At 52.4% G+C, this 24,324-nt stretch overlaps 2 protein-coding genes and 1 pseudogene across 2 annotated transcripts in view; 1 reads left to right on the top strand and 2 right to left on the bottom strand.

Annotated features, from left to right (window-relative positions):
• Positions 1-375: 375 nt before the first annotated feature.
• Positions 376-1,930, bottom strand: LOC126945504 (cancer/testis antigen 1-like; annotated as a pseudogene).
• Positions 1,931-8,367: 6,437 nt separating this feature from the next.
• On the bottom strand, positions 8,368-9,400 carry LOC126945484 (olfactory receptor 10W1-like). Its single transcript, XM_050775484.1, has one exon. The coding sequence runs from the start codon at positions 9,385-9,387 to the stop codon at positions 8,368-8,370; it is 1,020 nt and encodes a 339-aa protein (XP_050631441.1). The 5' UTR covers positions 9,388-9,400.
• A 2,050-nt stretch (positions 9,401-11,450) lies between these two features.
• G6PD (glucose-6-phosphate dehydrogenase) overlaps positions 11,451-24,324 on the top strand; it is an 82,499-nt gene continuing 69,625 nt past the window's right edge. Inside the window, exon 1 of the mRNA XM_050775437.1 lies at positions 11,451-11,460. The gene's annotated coding sequence lies outside the window, so the exon portion shown is untranslated. The remainder of the gene's footprint in view (positions 11,461-24,324) is intronic.

Raw genomic sequence — 24,324 nt, 5'->3', positions numbered from 1 at the left:
TGGTTTTATGCATCTGTTCAAGCACATGTTTTTGAAGCATTTTTAGAAAGCACAAAAGCTCATATATGTTCAATGAAGACAATTTGGGAACAAACTTAATGCTGAGCTGGAAAAACATCATACATGCTACTGTCATATATTTAACATATAAATGCAAGCATATTGAGGAAAGTATTCTAAAATGTCCACAGTACTTAAAGCTGAACGGCGGGACCCAGTGGCTTTTCATTTTCCCCCCCCATTTCCCAAATTGTCTTCCATTACCTTGTGCTACTTCAATCTCTGAATCCCAGAGCCTCCCCTGCAACCCGAGGACAAGGGCACGCAAGTCTGAAGGTGCCTTCGCTCGCCGAGAAGAGACTCAGACACGGAATTGTAGCTCATTTTTATTTCCTACAGAAACAAACATGTAAGCCGGCCTCCTCCAGCGACAAACAATCAGGCCCCCACAATGAAGTGGCCGCTCGTGCAAGGACCATCCCCTAGGGGAGGAGGCACGACCTAGGAAGGGGCACCAGGCTGGGCTTAGCGCCTCTGTCCTGAGTGAAGCAGAGCCAAAAACATAGGCAGAAAGCACTGCACGATCCACATCAACAGGGAAAGCTGCTGGAGACAGGAGCTGATGGAGAGCTGGAGTTGGCGGTGGTCTGCAGCAGTCAGTCGGCTAAACGTGAGGGGCGAAGAACATCAGGTTAAAGGCGACACCTCTGCACCCATCTCCCCGGGCTCCCTCGGGTGGCGGCGGACCTGGTGTACCAGGTCTCTGTTCTGAGACCCTGTGCTTGGGTGTTCCCAGGTCTCTAGCTTTCTACCCCTCCGGGGAGGCGGATCCCAGCCCCCAACCCACCACCATCGTCCGCCCAGTCCCTTCCCTGTCCTGGTCCCGAACCGACATAAACAGTAGGTTGCCGGACACGGTGAAGTCCTTCAGAACCGCCCCTGGTCGGGGGAGCGGTGTGGCATCCGGGGACAGGACCCTGCGGACCAGCTCCGCTTCCATGGGCGATGAGAAAGGCATCGTGATGTTCCCGGTGGGGACCCGGTTAAGGAGCTTGGACTATGCCTAGGACTTGGCCGGTGCCCATCTCATCCCCACAGGCTGTCTTCCCACGCACTGGCCCAGGTCCTGAAGCAACCCCACCCAGCTGTCTTGATTCCCCACTTTCCTCTGTTGTACCCCAAGCTGACTCCTGTGTGCCCTTCCAAGGCCCTCCCCACCATGACCCCTGCCGCATCAGCCGTCCCCCCATCACTTGAACCCCCCCCAGCCCCATCCAGCCCACACCCCAGCCACCGGCTCCCACCTTGCACGCTTCCCCCCAACTCCTGATCCTTTCTCATACCCAAGACCCCCTACCTCCTGGCGCTTTGCCCGTCACCCCATCGCCCAGCACCCACCGTGCACACGCTCCACCTCCCATCCCCCACCTGCTCCCTTCCTCCGAGCCACACCCCCCCACCTCCAACTCCCAGCCCCCACTCCCCCCCCCCCCCCCCCGGCCCCTTACCCCCATCTCCCAAACCCTACCTCCTGCACCTGGCCCTGCCCTCCCCCACCTCCTGGCCCTGCCCCCCACCTCTTGACCCTGTTGCCCCCAACAGGATACAACTGAACCAGGCGTCTTTCCGCCCCTCTGGCCCCGCACTGGCAGCTTCCATTCTGTGCAGAAGCAGCACTGCCACGCGGCACCCGTGGGGCGCCTCCTCCCGGCCCCGAGGCCCTTGCTGCCCCTGCACCCTGGGGACCTCCGTCGCCCGCAGCACCCGCCTCTCCTGGGCCGCCAGGAACGCCAGGGCCTCCTGGGCCATCAGCATCGCCCCGCCGCACCCCCTGTGCCCTGGCCTGCGGCCCGCATGGCTCCTGGGCCTCTGTGGTGTGCTCAGAGACAAAGTCAGGGCCCACGAGGACGCGGAGGCAGTGAGGCTGCAGGAAGTTCCGCCCCCTGGCGTGCGTGCGACTGGCAGCCTGGGATCCTCAGGGCGCCTGCGCACAGGGGTCCTACTTCCGGCCCTGAGAGACCCTGGGCGAGCCCTGGAGCACGTGACTGGTTCTCCCCGCCCGCCCCACCCCAAGAGAGCCCGGGCCGGAAGGTGGCCACGATGCCAGCCTGGACCCCTCACCCCTGAGCAGCCGGCTGTCCGCCGGGCCCTTGTCCCGGGAGCCCTGCAGGGAGTCAGGCACGGCGGGGCCCAGCCTGTCCCGTCCCCCTGGTCTCCCTCACACCGAGGAGCAAGGCGGGCCTGGGAACATGGGGCCAGGGCTGTGCGGCCATCGTCCCAGACTCTGCCTGCCCTGCCTGTCCTTGGGGGAGTGCCCAGGACAGACCCCGGGGCCAGGCCTCTAACTGGGTTCAGCAGCTTCGGTCCCTGTCCTGGTCGCCCAGCCAGGTGGGGGAGCTGGAGCTGCAGGTCGGGTGGTTCGGGGGTGGCCTCCCCCGTCACCCAGGGGCTCCCTGGCCCCAGGTCGGGCCCCCAATCACCCAGGGGCTCCCTGGCCCCAGGTCCAGCCCACGTGGATGGGAGGCACCAGCGGGACCAGAGCTGGGGGAGGGAAGGGAGCCAGGACTCCTCGAGGGGACCCCATAGTTCCTTTGTCTCCCAGCACAGACCTCATGGGATCTCCCTCTCTCCCTCCTTCCCTTGCTCCCCTGGCGGCGTCGGAGGTGCGGAGGGCCCTCAGCTGCGAGGTGACCCTGTGGTCTGCTGGCCTGCCGGGTGCTGGCCTACTTCTGTGTCTGGAAGGGCGTCAGATCCACAGGAAAGGTGCTGCGAGAGGTAGGCAGGGGTGGGGGTGGCATGGTCCTAGGAGCTGGGTGTCTGTCTCCACACCCTGTTCACAAGTCTGTGGGAGGAGAGGCTGCACTCCTCCATCCCGGGTGTCTGGGCTGCTCACCAGGCCAACTCAGGCCTCCCACATCCTGCACCCTGGGCTGGGCATGAAACCGATCCAATCGTCCCGTAGGCTGTTCTTTTTGATAAACATAGAAACTGACCCTTCTGGTCTTCAAGCTTGAACCTTACAGTTGTTTTATCTGAATTCCTTCCTCAGGAAATGACCTTGGGGCCTCTCAAAGTATCAAAGAACCGAAACTCACCAGATCGCATCCAGGCAATGAGATGCTGGACCCCCTCATTCATCAGGATTGCTTTCTGGGCCCTCCCGAGTTCCTGTTTTCCTACACATTGGTGCCTTTCTTCCCTGCTATATAAACCCTTAGTTTTAGTCAGGGAGATGGATTTGAGACTTAACTCCCATCCCCCGGCTGCAGCACCCAATTAAAGCTGTCTTCCCTGGTAATTGTCTTCGTCTCAGTCTTTGGCTTTCTGTGCGGCCAGCAGCAGGACCTAGACCAAACCCTTGGTATTTTGGTAACATGCACACCCCCAGGAAAGGACCCCGGACACGGCTCCCACCTCTAGGCTTAAAGCGAATGCACTTCCCGCACCTCCAGTCTTCCGTGTAGCAGCTTTTACCTACGTATGTCTGTGCCACATCCAGTCCTGAGACAGCTGAGTGACCCTGAGAAAGGCTTCCCCAACACGGGAACAGAGGCTGGAGGGCTGGGGCTGGCAGAGGGTGGCAGGACTGCGGGGACATTCTTAGAGCGCTAAAAAGTCAATGCAGACGCAGCCATAAAAGCATGCCATTTTCCAAAGCAGGCTCCGGCTTCCGCCTCTGCTGCTTTAAGAAGGGGTTGGGGTACAGGAGGTAGGGGGAACCTCCTCCAGCTGGAGCTGATGCGGTGAGCAAGGCTCTGCTCTGGAGGCCTCTGCAGCTGGCACCCTTCTGGGGACTGGGAAGGGAGCAGGGAAGGCAGCAGCCCAGGGAAAGCCTCGTCCCCCTGGAGCCGAGGCACTTGGCGGGAGAGCAGCCACACTGGCGGGGAAGGATGGGTGAAGGGATTCCACAGGTGTCTAGAAAGCTGGAAAGAGCTCCTTAGCAGGTCCAAGCCCCAGGTGTAGGGGAGGACCAGATGTGGAGGACAAAGACCATTGTCCAGGGGGATCTCCAGGCGTTGGCATTATTGGGTCCTACTGAGATGGGGCCGTCAAGGAGAAAACACAGGCTGTGTGTGGCAGGGCGACAAATGAGTGCTGCTACCAAGCTCTGTCCTGTTTTCTATGCACGTCTCAGAGCCCCTCCAGTGACTGTCATCTCCGGCGTCCTCCTGCACCTCTGTGTTTGTAGACATCTTCTCACATTTCAGATCCTGCTGAGCCTCTGGGCCCCCTGCACGTGCCTTCTGACTCTCAGCTGCTGGGATGGGCACCTCTGTGCCCTGTGCCAGCGCCCCTCCTGCAGCTCCCGACACATCTCCTTTTTTTCCTGTGCCCTGCACAGGGTGGGCCTGGAAGCTCGGGGGAATTTGTACCCTTGGACACAGCCCCCCACTGATGCGGCCAAGAGTCACTGGATAACTGTCTTAGTCTCTCACCCTTTGAAGGACAACTCTGAGGTGCGGCTGACTGTGGAGCGAATGAAATGGAACGGATGCACAGCGATGAGTGTGGACAAAGGAACACCGACTTCTCAGGCTGCCGATACGTATCTCAGTAGAAGCACGGGGGAGGGGGAATGCTATATAGAGAAATATTGCTATAGTGTCTGAAGAGTTTAGAATGTATTGACCTAATATAGACACAATAAAAGTGAAAACATTGGAAGAAAATTTAGATGAACTTTATTTGATTGTTGGAATGGAAAAGACTTTCTTCCTTCTTTTCTTTCTTTCTTTCTTTCTTTCTTTCTTTCTTTCTTTCTTTCTTTCTTTCTTTCTTTCTTTTTTTTTTCTTTCTTTCTTTCTTTCTCCCTCTTTCTCTCTTTCTTTCTTTCTTTCGTTTTTCCATTATTATACCTTAAGTTCTGGGGTACCTGTGTGCGATGTGCAGGTTTGTTACATAGGTATACATGTGCCATGCTGGTTTGCTGCACCCATCAACTCGTTGACCCAGCAATTCCATTACTGGGTATATACCCAAAGGATTATGAATCACTCTACTATAAAAAACACATGCACACGTATGTTTATTGCAGTACTGTTCACAATAGCAAAGACTTGGAACCAACCCAAATGCCCATCAATGTTAGACCGGATTTTAAAAATGCGGCACATATGCAGCCATGAAAAAGAATGAGTTCGTGTCGTTTGCAGAGACGTGGATGAAGCTGGAAACCATCATTCTCGGCAAACTAACACAGGAACAGAAAACCAAACACTGCGTGTTCTCACTCATAAGTGGGAGTTGAACAATGAGAACACACGGACACAGGGAGGGGAACATCACACACCGGGGTCTGTCGGGGGTGGGGGGCTGGGGGAGGGATAGCATCGGAAAAGACTGTTCTAAGCCTACTAGCAATGAGACTAATGATAACCAGTAACATTTGTTGGGTGGTTACCACGTCCCAAACCACTGTCGTAGGCACTAGACAAGAATCAGCTCATTTATCCAGAAATACACCACATTTTCATTGTCGTTATCCTTGGCGGCGAGATAATGGTTGGTTTTTTATTTTCTCTTCCAAACTTGCCCACATTTCCTCTTCTTTTACAGTGAACATGTATTACATTTATAAGCAGAAAGTGATTAAGAAAGTTATTCATTACTTGCTGTTGAGGAAAATTTCTAATGAGCTCCGGAGTGAGCCAGTTTGCCAAAGTTTAAATTAGCCTGTTCAATTCACTGGAGGCCGTATTTTTCCTCTGAAACTTGTTCTAATTGGCACCTTTTCTTGACGCAATGAGGCGGACGGTGCCGTGATGAAGTCCCTGAAGTCACCAAGCCTTGGGGCCCACGCTAGACACCACGGGACCGATGTCGCCTGGCTCTCCCGGTTGTCTCTGTGGCTTTCAGCCACTTCCAAAAAACCATTGTTTCCAAATTCCATACACGCAGTTCATCCTACCTTGAAAGTTATTCCTCCAGAGGGCTGTTGATAGTTTGCTTCATCAGCATTTTGTCACTACCACACAATGAGATTTTCTTTTTCTTCCACACCTTGGGGGCACTCATGAAGAACACATGTGTGCTTAAACACAAAACGTACCAGGGCCCATAAGAGCCCCTCCTCTCCAGAGGGCTGGTCCTGGTCCACACACGCTGGCAGTGATAGCCTTTGTGTTTCCGAATCAGAGAAGACTTGCTCGGAATGGATGAAATGTATTTGAAATCACATTTGGCATCATCTGGAACGGCGAAGCTTCAGAGGTGACAGGGCCAGGATGTCTATATTCAGAGAGGGCCATCGAATTAAAGTTAAGCAGGGGTCTCTTTGCTTGAATTCCGGAGTTTCAAACCAGTACAGTCATGTGAGCTTGGATGGCCTATAGGTACTTCCAACCCAACCTGACCCCAGCCGACCTCACTGCCTGTCCCCCGACTCCCGGAATGGCTTCCTTCTGCTTCGTTCTCTGTCTTGGCGACACGTGTTTCCATGGCCCCGCACTCTGTCATCTCACCTTCCGTCTAATCAGTTTCCTTCAATGTGTCGTCTCCACCCTCCCCAGGCCAGGTCGGCATCATCTCTCACCTATATGATGAGAACAATCTCCCCCGCTCTACACAGATTCCCAGCCCCTTTCCCAGGAATTTGGCCTGAGTGGGGCGGTCTAAGTGGGGATGGTGTAGGCTGGCCTCATGTGGACCAGGGGGAGGGCCCAGCCATACCTACCAGGGCTGGTGAGAGCGGCTTGTTTCACCCCGTGGGGGTCATTGCGGGCTCTTGTGTCGGACTCAGGACGGGGGTCTGTTGGGAAGCCCCGGCTGGCCTAGTCCCCTGGCCTTGAGCCTTTGGTCTTCTCTGAGCGCCCACCCGCCATCACTTGAGGACAGTGAAAGGCAGCTGTGTTGACCCTTTGAGCAGCATGTGGCCGTTCCTAGGTTTGGTGGTAGGGGTGAGTGACCCTTTCCTGTGCAGGAATGGCGAGTACCCATTGTATGACAGTGATTTGTCTTAGTGCCTAATAGCCCAGCCTACTTTGTGAGCTCCATAAAGGCAGGAAGCTTGTCTGGAGCTTTTCTGTATCCCCAGTGCCAAACCCTGTACTGGGGAGACAGGAGGTACTCTCTCATTCTTTCTTTCAAGAAATATTTCCTGGCCGGGTGTGGTGGCTCACACCCGTTATCCCAGCACTTTGGGAGGTCAAAGTGGGAGGATCACTTGAGTCCAGGAATTGGACACAAGCCTGGGCAACATAGTGAGATTCCCCCCATCTCCTCAAAAAAAAAAAAAAAAAAACACAAAAGATTAATATTAATATTATCCAGGAGCAGTTGCACACACCTGTAGTACCAGCTGCTCTGGAGGCTGAGGTGGTAGGATCATTTGAGCCTGGGAGGTTGAGGCTGCAGTGAGCTGTGATCACATCACTGCCCCCCAGCCTGGGCTACAGAGTGAGATCCTGTCTCTAAAAGAAACAAAGAAGTGTGTCTTCCCTGCTAAGTGTTATGGTCGAGGGAAACTCAGAGATCCAACCACTTGGCCAGCCTGTGGAGTGAGAGTGGGGCCAGCAAACACATTCTTGAGATCCTTACACCTGACCTTTGTCCCCGAGTCACAGAGGCCTCAGCCCGGCAGGATATGAAAAGTTTCTGTTTCATTAGCAACTGGGATCTGAAGCCATTCCTGTGCCAAAACTTGGGGGGCTCACCGTTCAGTTCCGTTACCGCTTATGGCGCATCTATTATGTGCCAGGGGCTGGGGTGGCAGAGACCTCGAAACAGGTTCTCCCCTTCGAGGAGTCTCCAGCTCAGCCGGGGAGACAGACCACCCATGGGGCTTCTGGGAACAAGTGGCCCTTTCACCGACATTGGTAGGATGAGGAGGGGTCAGCTGCACTGGGAGCAGAAGTGGGGCCGAGCCTGACACGCCCTTGGAGCTGCTGCCTCGGATTACACTCTCGTGTCTCAAGCGATCATGATGTCGTTTTCTGGTGACGCAGGGATTCTGTTTCCAGGCTGGCTCTGCCTTTCCATCCAAGCCTTCCCTAGTTTGGATCTGGGAACTCCTTGTGTTTCTAGCCCTGCTGGTTGTTTGGTCACAGAAGCAGCTGGCTTAATGTTTCATTTGGGCCATCTGAGGCCCTTCTGCCTGTCAGTGTCCACGTCTCTGCCATTGCTGTGGGTGCTGGATGGAACTGTCCACCCCAGACTTGCTGCGTCTCAGCAAACCTTCGCATCCCTTCCGTCTGTCTGGCCACAGCAAAGGGGGCAGTGAGTCCCAGGTGCACTCAGAACCACGGAGAAGCCCTCAAAGGGAGGGGTGGGGCCGCCAGGTGCATCGGGAGACGGCTGGGTTCTGGAAAGGGAGCCAGGCCGTTCTCAGAGGGCTCTGCCTTCCCCTTCAACTCGCATGGGGCTGCTGCTTCATGGACTGTGACTGTGCAGAAGTCTCCCAAGGGCACCCTTGACTTCCTTGTTCCTCAGACTGTAGATCATAGGATAGAGCATGGGGGTGACATTGGTGTAGATTAAGGACACAATTTTGTCCTGGTCGGGGGCGTAGCAGGACTTGGGGCAAATGTAGATGAAGACTGCACAGCCATAGTGAGGAAGTGAGACCAACAGGTGCCCAGCGCAGGTGGAGAAGGCCTTGCTCCTGCCCGCGGCCGAGCGGATTCTGAGGACGGCCGTGATAATGAATCCGTAGGAGAGCAGGATCAGCAGGAAGGGGATCAAGAGGATGAGCGTGCAGACGAGGAAGACAGCAATCTCATTGGCTCGAGTGTCCGAGCAGGCCAGGAAGAGCACGGCGGGGATGTCACAGAAGAAATGATTGATCTCGTGGGACTGACAAAAGGGCAGGAGGAATATCAGCGTGGTCAATGTGAGGGAGAGTGCAAAGCTGCCAATGCACGCCAGAGCCAGCATCTGCAGGCAGAGGGTCCTGGTGATGAGGAGTGTGTAGTGAAGGGGCTTGCAGATGGCCACAAAGCGGTCGTAGGCCATCACGGCCAGGAGGAAGCACTCTGCCCCGCCCAGGGCAACGAAGAAGTGCATTTGCAGGGCACAGCCCAGAAAGGGCATCCGCTGGTTCCTGGACAGGAAATTGGCCAGCATGTTGGGGACAATAACCAATGTATAGCAAATCTCAACGGTGGACAGGTTTCGGAGGAAGAAATACATGGGGGTCTGCAGGCAGGAGTCAATGAGGGTGAGGAGCACAATAGTTGTGTGCCCCGCCAGGGTGACAAGATGCATGATTAGAAACAGTCCAAAAAAGAAGATTTGCAGTTCCGCCAGGTCCCCGAAGCCCAAGATAACAAACTCAGAGCTTAAGGTGTGGTTTTCCTGCAATCGGTTCATCCTACAGGCTGCCTTGTAGAACTGGGTTACAGGGTTTAGGTTTTGTTTTTGTTTTGTTTTTCCAGCAATTCTCCAAGTCATGAGAAACCCTGAAGCCCTTTCCAGGAATGGGAGTGCAGCCAGCTCTCGCAGCCCTCCAACCCTCTTTTCCAGGCTTAGCCCTGGGTTTCACTCCACCAGCTTTTCGAATTCTGCCCTCTGTTCGCTGAAAATGAAGAACTGCTTATGGGATGCCACATCAGTTCACCTGTTGAATTATTATCAAAATGAACCCAGATGAGCAAATTCTAAACACGAAGTTGTTTTTCCCAGATGCTAAAGACAATCTTTCTGTCAGCGCTGTTCTATGGTTTCAAGACTTTTCTGGGGCGGGGGCAGGGGGCTGAGCTCGAGGTACTAAATAGGTTTAGACACAGTCACCAGGCTGTAGGGAATTGCTGTAGGGTGTGGACACTCCTGGCTTTGTGCGTCAGCCACTTTGTCCTTCCCTGACTACCACCTCCAAACTCCCAGGGTTCCAGCAGCCGACTGTGAGCAGGACGCTAGAGCACAGGACGCTAGAGCACAGGACACTAGAGCGGAAGGGGCCCAACCCACCTCGGATCTGCTGCCTCTCTGGCATCCCCAGTCGATTGGGTGATTTATCTCTGAGCCCTGTAATTCTTTGTTTACTTCTCTGTCTACTGCAACAGCCTATGAGCTCCATGACGGCAGGCACAGTGTGTTAATGCGGCCTCTCAAACCACGGCTGGCACAGATTAGGAGTGTCAATAAATGTTTGTTGGCTGGCCTGAAGGTGGCTGATGGTTGTAATCCCAGCACTTTGGGAGGCTGAGGCAGAAGGATTGTTTGAGGCCATGAGTTCGAGAGCAGCCTGCACAACAGAGTGAGACCCCATCTCTACCAAAAAAAAAATTGTTTTAAGTTAGCCGGGCATGGTGGCATGCGCCTGTGGTCCCAGCTACTGAGGAGGCTGAGGCAGGAGGATCATTTGAGCCCAGGAGGTGGAGGCTGCAGTGAGCTATGGTCGTACCACTGTACTACAGCCTGGGTGACAGAGCCAGACCCCATCTCTCAATAAATAAATAAATAAATAAATAAATAATATAAAAGAATAAGTGTTTGTTGAATGAATGTCTGTTTCTCATTTCTGCATTTTCTACAGTTAGTGTGGGGTCAGGCATAGAGTGAGAAGAGCAGAGGGCAAAGGGCGAGCCAGGTCACCGAGTGGGAGCGACGGGGACAGAGTTAGGAGAGAGTCAGGGAGGGAATGGTCTCAGGACAACAGGGGCTCAAGCACCCGGTGTGGGACCACACCCTTGGCTGGTCTGTTTCCCTGGAGTCTATCGGGGAGGCGTTTGTTTCCTCCTTCCCTTGGCAGGACCTGGCGTTTCGCCTGCCATTTCTCCCCGTGCGTCCCTCCATCCCAGCAATCTTAAAAGATTCTCGAGATTCAGCAAAGTAAGAATCAAGGAGAGTCCAGTGCCAGTGGAGCTGTCAACTACAGGAGCCATTTCTACTGGGACCACTGAGGCGCAAAGTGGGTTCAGCAAAAGCCGAAAACCCATTTTAATCGTGGTTTTGCTCAGCATAGGTGGTGACTGTGATTCCAGCTTTCCAGCCGCTTTCACATTGCACTGAGGATTACTCGGTTGTTTCACTCACCTGAAGGGCACCTGGAGTCTTTGAGCCGGACAGGTCCCCAGAGGGCCACGTGCCCACTCCTCGCCTTAGAGCACAGGGTCAGGAAACCTTCTTCCCTGGATGACCCACCTCCTGCTCCTGCCCCCGCCCCTGGCTTCTGCCCCAGGTCCCCTGTCCGGACGGAGCCCAGCCCAGCTCGGGCTTCCCCTCTGGCATCTCCTCTCGCTATGGTCACAGGAGCCCAGCCTGGAAGGACGGGCAGAAGGCAGGGTGACCGGCCTCCCTCCAGACAGGGGTTCCCTCCAGAGAGGGCCCAGCCCCCTCCTGCGACCCAGCCCAGCCTCCCGCAGTCCCTCCATGGTCCCTGGCCGGCCCTCCCTGCGGGTAGGCGAGAACCTGCTTTCTGGGTTCATGTCTGTCTTCCTTGGACTCGTGCCCTTGCCTGTAGCTTTGCCACATCAAATCATGTCCACTCTTTTCTCCCATGACAGCGCTGCAGAGACGTGGGGCGTGCTTTGTTTCCTTTGGGCCCTTAACCTTGAAAACACTGAAAGACACAAAAAGGAAGGTAAAAGTCACACGTCGTGCAAACACTTGAAAAGTAAGACGTGAAAGTCAGAGTGGAGGTTCCTGCTTCTTCCGTCTTTCCCCACTCTCCAGAGAGAACCATTCTTAGCTGCCAGGGACATTTTCTTCCGTGCTTGGTGCCATGCACGCAAACACGCACTCACACACTCGCACACACACGCACACACGGGTTCCCACACATGCACGCACACACACATACACACATGTGCATGTGCACAAACACCCCACTCACCCACTGCAAACATTCAATGGGATCATAGTCTACAAACTTCCCACCCTTATTGTAGTGATTTAATTTGTCACTTAACGAAATGTCTGGGAGCGGTTTTCAGTCAGCACTTACTGGCTTACTTCATTCTTTGTAGCTGCTGCATTCCACAGTATGAATGCGCTCTAATTTAACTAATTGTAGACTAATATTAATAACAGAAAGTAATAACACACATAAGCAAAAACAAAATCTAACTAAAATAAATCATAATTTCATCAGACTTTGAGTACCTTGCTGTTGAAGTGGCTTCTGGCGTTTATTTTTTACCACAGCCCATGGCACCGAGCGCATCCTGGCATAGAGCATGGCATACCTGGCTTTTGTCACTCCCCTGAGCACTCCTGGAGAGGAGGCCTGGGGTGACCTGGGAGGGGCAGAAATCCGGAGAGCAGCCCTGTCTGGGAGACTCTTCCGTTGAGAACCGTCTGCTATCAGTGAGAATAGTCCATCCTCGGGTGAACAGTGGCGGGGCCCAGTGGCTTCCTGGAGCTCAGACGGTGGCTTTCCAGCCTGTCTGGACCACGGGGAGCAGCCCTCAGAAGGATTTGCTGGCAGCTCTTAGAAAGGGAGTGTCCTTCGAGGAGTCGCCAAGGTCTGCAACTTGCCTTAAATAGCGGCGAAGGCGGGACTCGGGAAGTCCCAGGAGAGGCCAGGAAGGCGCTGGCCAGCCACCGTACTGGGACTCACCCACTGAGGGGAGTGACTTCCCCAGGTCACTCAGTTCCTCAGGTTCCCAGTGGAACCCAAATCCCGACCACTTGTGTCTTATGTGCCAACCCTAGAGATGGCATAGGTCTGGGCAATGTTGCTTCAGTCAGATCTGCTGAAAAGGCAGCCCCCGCTGTGCAATTACCAGCGTGTGAATGGACCTCAGGCTGACTCCAGAGGCCAGAAATGCAGAGGGTTGGCTTGGGTGGAATCCCGTGCCCACGCGTTGCTAGAGAGACGCATAAAGTGGGCAACGGGGCTTGAGATTGGTGGCCTTTGAGACACCGCTCCCCCGCCCCCCCCCCCCCCATACACACGCACACACACAAACTGCACTGGGATTCTGTGCTTCTCTGTAATAACTCGGAGGGGACATTCTTCGGGCTCTCAAGGCCTCCACATTTAATCTGCAAAACCACAGTCATCAAAGTGAGTGAGTCATCTTCATGGAGTGAGGTGGGGAATCAGAGTCAGAGAACCCGAGAATGCTACCACTCAGCTGACCTAACCTTCCACCTAACCCCATCATCACCCCAGGTGAGTGTAGCCACATCCCAATGACTCCTAACTGGGGTGCAGCCCAACGTCCAGTCCGCACCACGGTCACCCTCTCAGTAGAGCAGGACCGAGGTCACCGCTGCCCAGCCCAGTCAGGGTGCTCCCTTTTCCCCTGCCTGCCAGCCACAGCCACTCTAGGCTGCCAACCCCGCGTCTGCCACCACTGCCCTTTCCAGGTATACCAGTGCACAGGCCACTGCCACTGCCACTGCCACGCCTCGGAAGCTTCCAGTCCTTGGAGGGCCAGCTCGGCTTCTTACTGGAAACGACAAAACAGGAAACAGGACCCCCAAACAGCCCTGTCTGAGCTTAGAATCACACACTCTCCCCCTCGAACCACTCCAGTAGCTTCTGCCTCTGCCTCCACCCCCAAAGGGGCTCCCAACATCGCACGGTGGCACGTTTCCAGCCCCTCCACCTTGCTCTTCCCCCTTCCTCCTCTCGGGCATCCGTCTCATCTCAGCCACAGTTGCTGAAACAGAGCTCTTCTGCTTATAATGGAGGCTCAGGCCATGGAAACCCTATTGTTCTCAGCACCCAGGGAACAGGCTTTGGGAGGTGCCCTACGAGGGATCTTGCCTTGCAAGTGGGAAGCATGCGGGACTGTTCCGGAGTTGCCGAGACTTCCTGAACTGAGCCGGCCAACAGCAGAAACCCAAGGACACTGTGGGAGACAGCTGGCCCAGAGGCCCAGGTGGCATTGACCTGTGCACTGGTATACCTGGAAAGGGCAGTGGTGGTGGACGTGGGGTTGGCAGTCTAGAGTGGCTGCGGCCGGCAGGCAGGGAATGACGGAGCGCCCTGAGAGTGCCTGCTCAGGGAGACCTTGGGGCACCTTCGGCAGGCAGCTTTCCGGCCAGGATTGCCTCGGCATAGGGCCCTGAGGGAGGGGTGGAAAGGGAAGAAGATTCCAATAGAAACTGAACATTTTGAAAGAAAGGCACTGCAAATGACCCCTCAGTAACTGTGGCTGTTACCTTTGCAAATTTCTAGACATCCTAAAGCAGCAATAGCTCAGGTACCACAGCTCTGAAAATTACCCAGACTTTCTGCACCTCCCTCAACTTAGATATCAGTTAGAGATCACCAATTCTGATAGGGTTTGGGACGACATGGGACTGAGTTCTGGGAACATAATTCTACTGGGATGGGACACTGGCTTGTCTTCTACATTTGGTGGCTGTAAGGCTGGGGCTAGATATTCCTGTGCATCCTATGAACTCTTTAAAGGGGAAAGTGACAGTGAGTTGGCATTTAAATAACCCAACTGCCGAGGCACTGAATAAACAGCACCCATTCCTGTGGATGGCGGTTTAGACTGCAGACCTCTGGGCCCACAAGCCATCGAGAGCATCTAGCTGAGTGGGAGCAGAGAGGAGGTTGGAGAGAGTGATTGGGGACTTCAGTTTCTTCCAACATTAGCTCACAAGATCAAAAGACTTTGGGGGGCGGGGGCCTGGGGTGGGGGGCAGGGCTTTTCTCTAATGCCTTTGAGCTTCAGCTTGCCGGGAGATTTAATTTTTATTTCATCTTCTTTTTTTGAGAAAGGGTCTGGCTCTGTCAGCCAGGCCGGAGTGCACTGGCACGATCACAGCTCACTGCTGCTTTGACCTCCCAGGCTCCAGCGATCCTCCCACCTCAGCCTCCCAAGTAGCTGGGACTACAGGTGAACGCCCAGCTTGTTGGGAGAAAAGCTGAGTGTTGGGAGAGAAGCTGAGGCAGGGCTTCCATGTCTGACATAATGTAAAAGTCTTGGAACATGTCCGGGGTCCAGGGTCTAAAACCCCTTGTGGCCTTTGGAACACCAAGCTCTGTGCTAAAGGGTGGAAGGCTACCCTCACGCACCATAATCTAAGCCCAGGGCGTGGCTTGGATAGAATCCAGGGCTCATGGCTCTGGAATGTGTCTAGACTTGCTGGCTCCTTGCTCCTTGCTCTCCCAGAATCAATTGTATCTTGAGTTAAAAGAATCTGCTCTCCATTATCTCAAGTAGCAGAGCATATGCTAAACCATCACAGCTGTAAATCAATGTGCTTAATGCAGCAACGCTCCCTTTCAACCCCACATTCTCACCACCTGTTTCTTTGTTTGATCACCAATAAATTGTCTGGGCTTCCAGAGCTCGGGGTCTTCGCAGCCTCCATACACTCGTGATGGCCCCCTGGACCCACTTTCTCTCTCAAACTGTCTTTTCTCATTCCTTTGACTCTGCCAGACTTCGTCACCCCCACGACCTGGTGTTGAGTTCGATCACCCCAACACCGGCTAATTTATTTTTATTTTTGTTTTTGTAGAGACGAGGTCTCCCTATGTTGCCCAGGCTGACCAGGAGAATTTTGAACTTTATTGTCTCTGCAGGTAATTCTTCATGGGAGAGGGTTTACGTTTGGGACATGTACTATGTTGGCCTGTCATTGTTAGAATATCTCATAGACACCATTTGACCTTGTTGCAGAACCTCTGATGAGATATGGTGGGCAACGATGGCCAGAAATAATTTGGGATGAGCAAACAGAGTAAGGGGTAAACTTTTGGCTGTGGGTACACCATAGACTTACTAGTTAAGCCCAATGGGTCAAGAGGTATGTATTTGACCATTTTCACACTGCTACTGTTGTAGGACTTTCTCCTCAGTTCAGCTAAAAACTGGGTTCTTGTCACATGACCAGGAAAGATTTGGCATGCAGACATTTTGAAGGGTGAGGGGTTATGGGATATATTGAGCGAAAAGGAAAAAGACTCTCAGCAAAGCCAGAGGGGCTTCTGTTAACAGGCCCCCATCTCACAGGTTGAATCCCAGGTTACCACACAGGAACAGGAGGGGCCAGGTTCCTCCCGCCTGGAAACGGCACGAACTTCCATGGCGCTACCCTGTTCTCCCAGTGCCCTAGCCGGTTGGAGCTTCTCTGGGACTCCTTTCTACTTGGCTGTTTCACTATGAAGAAATACCCAACACTGGGTAATTTATAAAGAAAGAGGAGTTCAATGGACCCACAGTTCCACATGGCTGGGGAGGCCTCACAATCATGGTGGAAGGCGAAGGACGAGCAAAGGCACGTCTTACATGGAGGCAGGCAAGAGAGCGTGTGCAGGGGAACTGCCCTCTGTAAAACCATCAGATCTCGTGAGACTTATTCACTACCGTGAGAACAGCATGGGAAAGACCCGCCCCCGTGATTCAATTACCTCCCACTGGGTCCCTCCCACGACCCATGGGGATTATGGGAGCTACAGTTCAAGATGAGATCTGGGAGGGGACACAGCCAAACCATATCGAGGTGCAAAAATTTGTGAAACATTAGGTGTGCATGCTGGGGCAGTAACTCTTCTCTCCCCCAGTCTCCTCGAGGAAGGAGACGCCCCATGGAGATGCAGTAAAATACCCAGTTGGTGGGTGGTACCCATAGGTCCACATTTCTAGATCAAGTGGTTAATTTGTCAAAAGTTCTCGCTGTGGGAGATCTGGCCTCTTTTTCCTTTCCTTCCTGCCCAGTTTGGTGGCAGGCAGCAATCCTGGGGATGTGAGCCTGTTCTACAGACCCAAAACCTTCCTCCAGTGGGTCGCTCTAAGTCTAGACTAGGGGGCTTGTGAGGAATTAGCAAGCCCATTTGGCTCTCCTGACAAGCCCTATCCACCAAGGCTGCTTCCCCATCTGCTGGTACATTTGTGGAATTTCTCAGTTGGTTAGGAACCCTAGCAGGGAAGATGTGCTATTTATTGCCCCCCCCCCTCCCCGCTCCCCCGATTGTCAACTTCAGTGCTAATGCTTGTAAATTGCTTAGGAATTCTGGTGCTAGATATGCAGGAATGCAATTCTGGTTGCCAGGAAGGTTGGTGGGGGGAGGCTCAGAATTCCTCTGGCTTCTTAACTACCACTTCTGGTTTTACAGCGAACTCTGGCCCCCCTCCGCTCACCATGGTGCTCCACGCCTGCCTGGAGGGGGTGAGGAAGCCACAGCTGCACCCACAGCCTCAACACTAAGCTCTGCTCAATGGAACCCTCTGCAAGTACCAGGTTGAGACGTGATGAAGCCATCTGGTTGATCACTTTTTTGTCTCACTCGAGCTTACTCATTACAGTCCATTTGTGTTTTGAAATGGTTAGCTACAGATTTATAGATGATTTTTATTATTACCTTGTTTTGTAGTGGAGGCAACCACAAAGAATTCCATAGCTGCAATTGCCTGAAGGCACGTAAGTATTGGAATTCTGGGTCTGCCAGGTGCCCACTCACTTCCTTCCCTCAGATGCTAAGGCTCTGCAGATCTTGGAGCAGGTGCAGGAGGGATGATTTGGTTTGAGCCAGTCCAGATTTTGGAGTTCATGTGGATATCTTGTCACCACTTAGTTTTATTGTGGATGTTGCCCTCAGGTTTTGGTTTTGCTATCCTATTTCTCTCTCTCTCTCTCTCTCTCTCTCTCTCTCTCTCTCTCTCTTTCTCTCGGTTATGAATATACAAAAATGATGTTACAATCATTGATGTCACCTCAGAATCTAGAAATTGCATCACTTCTATATTGGAATAATTCGTAAGGATGTTTTAACTTTGATACAAGAAAACCATAAGCATTAGAACTTCTGGGTAAAATAGTGACCGGAGGGCAAAGAGTTTTAAGTCCTCTCCCCAGAGTTACCCTGAAATGACAAATGAAACAAATGAAATATAAAGTGTAAGGGGAAGCCAGTTCATCAGCTAACTAGGAAACAGCAGCAGCCCCTCACCAGGAACTGAGGAATTTCAATCTCTCTCTCTCTCTCTCCTCTCTCTCTCTCTCTCTCTCTCTGTCTCTCTCTCGTAGTTCCAATCTATCATGGATTGGTATTTTTGTAAAAACAATAACATTTATCATACGATTAACTGAAAAGGATCCCAAATCCAAGCCCATCTACTTTATTGTTGGAGTCAACAGACACTCTGATTAAACAGATTTACTCCGCCTGCCTATACACTCAACTCCTGTACTTATTACAGGCTGGAAGCAGTTTCTGGATTACCGTCCACTTGCAGACTGTATTCATTTATTTAGAGCTGTCAGAACAAAATACCACAAACTGCACGGCTTAAAATGACAAAAATGGATTTTCTTGCAGGTTCTGGCGTCCACTAGTCCGAAATCAAGGTGTTGGCAGGGCCGCGCTCCCTCCAAAGAGGCTCCCAGGGAAAAATCGTTGCTGGTCTCTCCTAGCTTCTGGTGGCTGGTGGCATTCCTTGATATTCTGTGGCTTTTAGACGCTTGGACACATCACTCCAATCTCCATCTCTGTCATCATATGACCTTGTTCCCGTATGCGTCTGTTTCCAAATTTTCCCCTTTTTAATTAAGATACGAGTCCTATTGGATTAGGGCCCACCGTAAGGACTTCATCTTAACTTGGTTACATCTGCAAAGACCCTATTTCCAAATAAGGTTGCATCGACAGGTCCTGGGTTGACATGACTTTTGGGGGATACAGTTCAACCCGCTACACGGAGCATCCTCGTTTTGTGAACTTCACTTTCTGTGGCTCTCATGGAGAGGGTGCAAGACTAATTTAAAGGCAGGGGCAGCCTGTGGCTCCCTGCCTGTGAAAACACAGCATCTTGGCGAATCACACCCACTAACTGAGAGGGGCCTGGGTTGGAAGCAAGCTTGAGTTCTGCAGCAGCTGGAGGAAGGAGAAACATCTGGCCCCACCAGCACCCCTGGAAGTCCAGCTTTCTGAGAAGTCCACAGGAGTCTCTACTCCTGCCTTATACTGGTTACATGTGGCAGCACCGTGGAAAGGGCTGGCCACTGCCATGATCTGGCTTTCTGAGGGGGAATGTGCTGGGTCAGGCGGCACGGCCCCACCTCTCTGCTGCCATTGTCTTGCGCTCTTCACATTTTACCAGATCTCTTAGCTGGAAAGTAGAACCACAGAGAGTCTAGACTGTTTCCCTCTCTCTTCATCCTGCCTGAAAGATTGGAACACAGTGTGTCTGATGGAGCCTCCTTAACTCCCAATTTTGGTAGACAGAGACCTTCCTCTGTAAAGATGAGTGTCTTAGTCCATCTGTGTTGCTCCAAAGGAATAGCTGAGGCTGGGTCATGGATAAAGAAAAGAGGTTTATTTGGCTCAGGTTTCTGCAGACTTTACAGAAAGCATGGTGGTGGCGTCTGCTCTGCTCCTGGGGAGGGCCTCGGGCTGCTTCTACCCATTGTGAAAAGCGAAGGGAAGGTGGCATGTGCAGAGGTCACAGGACAAGGAAGCAAGAGAGAGAGAGGAGGTGCCAGGCTCTTTTTAAGAACCAGATATTCTGGGAACTAAGAGAGGGAGAGCTCACTTGCCACCATGAGGGCAGCCCCAAGCCCTTTGTGAGGGATCCGCCCCCCTGAGCAGAACACCTCCCACCAGGCCCCACCTCCGACATTGGAGATCAATTTCAACATGAGGTTTGGAGGACAAAAACATCCAAACTGTAGTAATGATCAAGCAGATGTGGCAGCTGGGATTCTGTGGGTCAAAAGAAGCAGAAAGCAACTCCACCAAGGTCAGGAAAGCATGGGACCTTCTAATGTGAATACCAGGTTTATGGGATGCGGGGTGGTTGTCTCTCAGAAGCCCAGGACAGGACTGCAGCTGAGTCTCAGGAACAAACTGAAGCCAGAGACTCAGACACCATCAAGACTTCCTCCCTCCCTGTGTCTTTCAGCCCCGTGGATCTGCTCCTTTCTTCCTTTTCTCTGAAGACAAATGTCTTCTGCACCTTTTCCCAGGATGACCGCAGCCAGCTCCCAAATTTACAGGTGTATTAGGCCATTCTCGCACTGCTATAAAGAAATGCCTGAGGCCGGGTCATTGATAACAAAAGAGGTTGAATGGGCTCATGGTTCTGCAGGCTGTACAGGAAGCATAGTAGCATCTGTTTCTGGTGAGGCCTCAGGAAGCTTCCAGTCATGGCAGAGGGCAAAGGTGGAGTTGGACCATCACATGGCTGGGGCAGGAGCAAAGGGGTAGGGAGTTGCCAGATCTCGTGTGAACTCAGAGAAAGAGCTCGCTCATCACCAAGGGGATGGCCCAAGCCATTCTTGAGGGATCTGCTTCCATGACCCAAACACCTCCCACCAGGCCCCACCTCCGACACTGGGGATCACATTTCAACATGAGATGTGGAGGGGACGAATATCCAAACTCTATCCCCAGGTGACAGTCAAGGTGTGGAGTAACTTGAAAACCCTCCTGCTCTAAAACATCATCAGGACTATCTCTCTGAGTCTCCCATATCCACTAAGAAGGAGCCAGAAGGGCCTTCTGGATGTGGTCTGCGTTGCAGTGTTGGCCGACGAGACAGATAGGAGGGGATGATGGGAATATGGATGTTAGCCAGTTCGAGCAAAGTACCGGCTCATGTACATGACAATGATCTCCAGATGCAGTAGCTCCGTGGGGACCTTGGCCTGTCTGGCTCTCTTCTTGCCCTTCCCCTGTGGTGAAAGCTGGCTCAATGACACCACACCGTCATGCCAGGTCACCAAAAGGAGACACAAGAAGAAAGGGACATGGCATGGAACGCCAGTCTAAGGGTAAGGAAACGACTTCCTCAGGATTGACCGGCAAACACGTAGCACCTTTCTTCTGCTGACTCTTTCCGTGTTTCTCTCTAGCCCATGAGCTCTCCAGTCTGGGACAAGCATGTGTTGAGTGGCGGCAGCTGGGTCCCTAGTGTTCCCAGGAGTTTCTGCAATTGGGCACGTCGCTAGAGCCTGGCCCTAGTGTCTGCTGCTTCATGGATGCTAAATAAATGGTGGTTGAATGAACACATATGAAAGCCAATGTGCTAATATGGCTGTGGGGTGGAAGGATGGTGTCTTTCAGATGTGAGCATGTATCTCCAGGAAAGGCTTTCCAAACAGGACAGACACTGAGCACGGGTTTGGGAGAGAGGACAAGTGTATTAGTCTGTTCTCATGCTGCTAATAAAGACATACCCAAGACTGGGTAATTTACAACGGAAGGAGATTTAATGGACTCACAGTTCCACATGGCTGGGAGGTCTCACAATCATGGCAGAAGGCAAAGGATGAGCAAAGGCACGTCTTACATGGCGGCAGTCAAGAGAGCGTGTGCAGGGGAACTCCCCTTCATGAAACCGTCAGATCTCCTGAGACTTATTCACTGTCACGAGAACAGCACGGGAAACATCCATCCTCATGATTCAGTTACCTCCTACCAGGTCCCTCCCATGACACGTGGGAATTATGGGAGCTACACTTCAAGATCAGATGTGGGTGGGGACACAGCCAAACCACATCACCAAGTTTTGCCAAAGCTTCCTTCAGGTTCCCTGCAGCTCAGGCTGTTCCACAGTCCTGACTTGCTCTCTGCAGTGCACAGGGTGAGACCCCAGGAAACCCCTCAATTAAAACACAGGACAAGGTGCTCAGTATGCCTGCCTGTTCTTTCTCTTCCTTCAGTACTTTCTGCTCTGGCCAGAGGAGATTCCCCGGCCATCTGGACTCTCCTTCCCCTACCCTTATCTTACATCACTGCCAACTTGCCCTCCAATATGCACTGTCATCAACAGCCTATGACAGTGTTGCTAGCCTCACATCCTTGCCGAACTGATGGGAATTATTTAAATTTTCGCCAATCAGACGGAAAAACAAATCATTGTTTTAATTTTTCTTTAAAAACGAAAGAAGGAGGCTGGGCGGGGGGGTCTTACGCCTGTAATCCCAGCATTTTGGGAGACCAAGGCGGGGGGACCATTTGACATCAAGAGTTTGAGACCAGCCTGGCCAACATGATGAAACCCCGTCTCCACTAAAAATACAAAACTTAGCCGGGTGTGGTGGCACGCACCTGTAATCCCAGCTACTCGAGAGGCTGAGACAGGAGAATCGCTTGAACCTAGGAGGCGGAGGTTGCAGTGAGCTGAGGTTGCACCAGTGTACTCTGGCCTGGGTGACAGAGCGAGACTCTGTCTCAAGAAGAAGAAGAAAAAAAAAACTGAAGAAGGAAATGAAAATTATTTAAAAATTGGTGAAACTGAGCATCTTTTCATGTGCTTATTTGCTTTTGTATTTCTTTTCTTGTGAGCTCCTTATTCATATTTTAGCCCATTTCTAAAATCGAGTTGTTTGTCTTGTCCTAAAATTCTCTGTTAACAAAGTTGGCTTCATCAGACTGCTGTGAATATTTTCTCGTTTGAGCGTCCTGAAAACACTTCTGAGCTAAGAAACCACGGAGAAGAAAAGCCATAAAAACGATAAAGTGGCTGCATAAAATTAAAAGTGTATGGGTAGCAAAAGACAAATGAGAAACTATTCACAACAACTTAGAGGTAGGGATCCGCCTTTGTGTGTTCCAAATGGAGAGCCAGTTGCCCGAAACGCCATTTATTCAATGCTGCCTCTATCATTTCTGAAATTTAAATTTCTCCTTTATTATATCGCCAAATTCCCACGTGGATTAAACCCATCTATGTCTGGACTCTTAAATCTGTTTCACTGACCAGCCTTCCTGTTTCTTCTTCAACACCAAACTGTTTTTGTTCCGTGCATCTAGCTGTGTAATTCCTGTTCCCCAGGAGTTATTCCACCTGAGTACATTCAATGTCCCTGGGAGACGTGCTGGGGCTGTCTCAGGCCCATCTCCACTTCTGCACAGAATGGGAGACAAAGTAGCCGGACCCGCCTACGCTGCCAATGCTCTGTGTGTTGTTGCTAACCACAGAATACCCCGGTATGTGCTGATACAGGACCGTTGTTTTCCAGTGTAGTTGCTCCGAGAGCCATAGGGTGAGGCCTCACTAGTGGGAGTGGGGGAGTGTCATGCTTCTTTTCTGAATGGATGCCTGCACTTAGGAACTAGGTATCCGCATGTTCTCTCTGTTATTCCTCCAAACAACGAAGTGAGCTAGCTGCTATTATTCGCTGCACGTGAAAGAGGAAACATCTAAAGCTGAGAGAGAGAGGCTGAGTATCCTAGCTCGCCCTAAATCACACATCCAGGAAGGGGTGGAGTTGAGCTTGACCTCTGGCCATCTGTCTGGCTCCAGCTTAAGTCCCTCCCTCAGTCAAGTCTCGCCCTCAGTTTTCCTTCTAAGCAGGCTGATTCTAAATGTAAGCATCCTAAGCTGACTTAATTCTGATGCTGAATTCTTAACGTCCACTCCAAGTGTTAGCCTTCCTCACAGCTGCCAGCACAGACCTGGCATAGAAGCGGCACCGGGAAAATGATGGCAGTCCATCCCATAATTCTTATGTTTTGACATGAGAGTCACTGTTTCCCAAAAGGAACCGTGAACTCCCATGGTCGTCTTCGGTTTTGGACAAGGAGTGCAGAAATCCCATGCATTGGGCTGTGAGGTTGCAGCAGGGACTTGTTATTTGTCGTCATTCGTTGGCTCAAAGAGTCAGTCTGTTTGCTCCACCAGGGACGACACTTACAATCGTGGCTGCCCGCAGAGGGTACCCACAACTTCAGCAATAGGGTTGGCAGACACCTCTAAGTGATTCCCTCGAGCCTCTCTAGCCAAGGTCCTTTTGTATTTCCTAAGACTCGGCTTAATCAGGTCAGCGGAGTTAACCCCCAAGTCAGCCCAACTTCAGGCTGAAAAGTCTGGATTGCTTTACTGAGCCACTCTGTGATCCACGTGACTCTGGAAAGTGGGTCTCTCTTCCTGGAGTGTCTCTCTTCCTAGAGTCTAGCTGAACATGTGCCAGCTGCGGCTTGGCCTCTGTCTGTCCCTAGCAAGAGGACCGGACTTTCACGTTACCTATCCTGGCTTCACGGCAGCCCCGAATCATCGGCCATGGGTCGACAGTGGAGGGCTGCAGGGTCACTTGGATTCAGGTGACTTTCTTGGCACAGCCCTGACCTCTGGCATCTTTGGCAATCTTGTACCTAAAGAGCTGTCCCTTGTGTCAGTCCCAGCTGGACCTCAGAATCTGGGTGCCAACTAGTTAGTTAGGAAATGTTGATAGTTATGGAAAAAGACGGACATTTAGTCCACACCCCTGGGAAAGAAGAAGTACTCGGCTCTGTCCACATGCTCACTTTCTACTGCATTGCCTGCATCATCCACATGATGTCCCCAGAAGAGAAGAGTCAGTCCACTCACTCAGGCACATCTGCCTGAGGTCAGAGTTGGCCCTGATGCCAACAGGAAGAGACCGCTTCCCAGAATGACTAGCCCATCCCGTGCTCTAGAACATGGCGGAAGTCTTTCAGTGGGAGCTCGCCAGGGAGCAAGCCCCGTCAACAGCCTTGGCGTGGTTGTG

The sequence above is a fragment of the Macaca thibetana genome, chromosome X (assembly GCF_024542745.1).
Source record: "Macaca thibetana thibetana isolate TM-01 chromosome X, ASM2454274v1, whole genome shotgun sequence".
Lineage (NCBI taxonomy): Eukaryota > Metazoa > Chordata > Mammalia > Primates > Cercopithecidae > Macaca > Macaca thibetana.
Note: the sequence above shows the minus strand (reverse complement) of the source record. Positions and strands in the feature narration are given on the sequence as shown.

Excerpts from the sequence above, each read along its gene's own strand:
- LOC126945484 (XM_050775484.1), bottom strand. The coding sequence starts at position 9,387 with ATGACTTGGAGAATTGCTGGAAAAACAAAACAAAAACAAAACCTAAAC.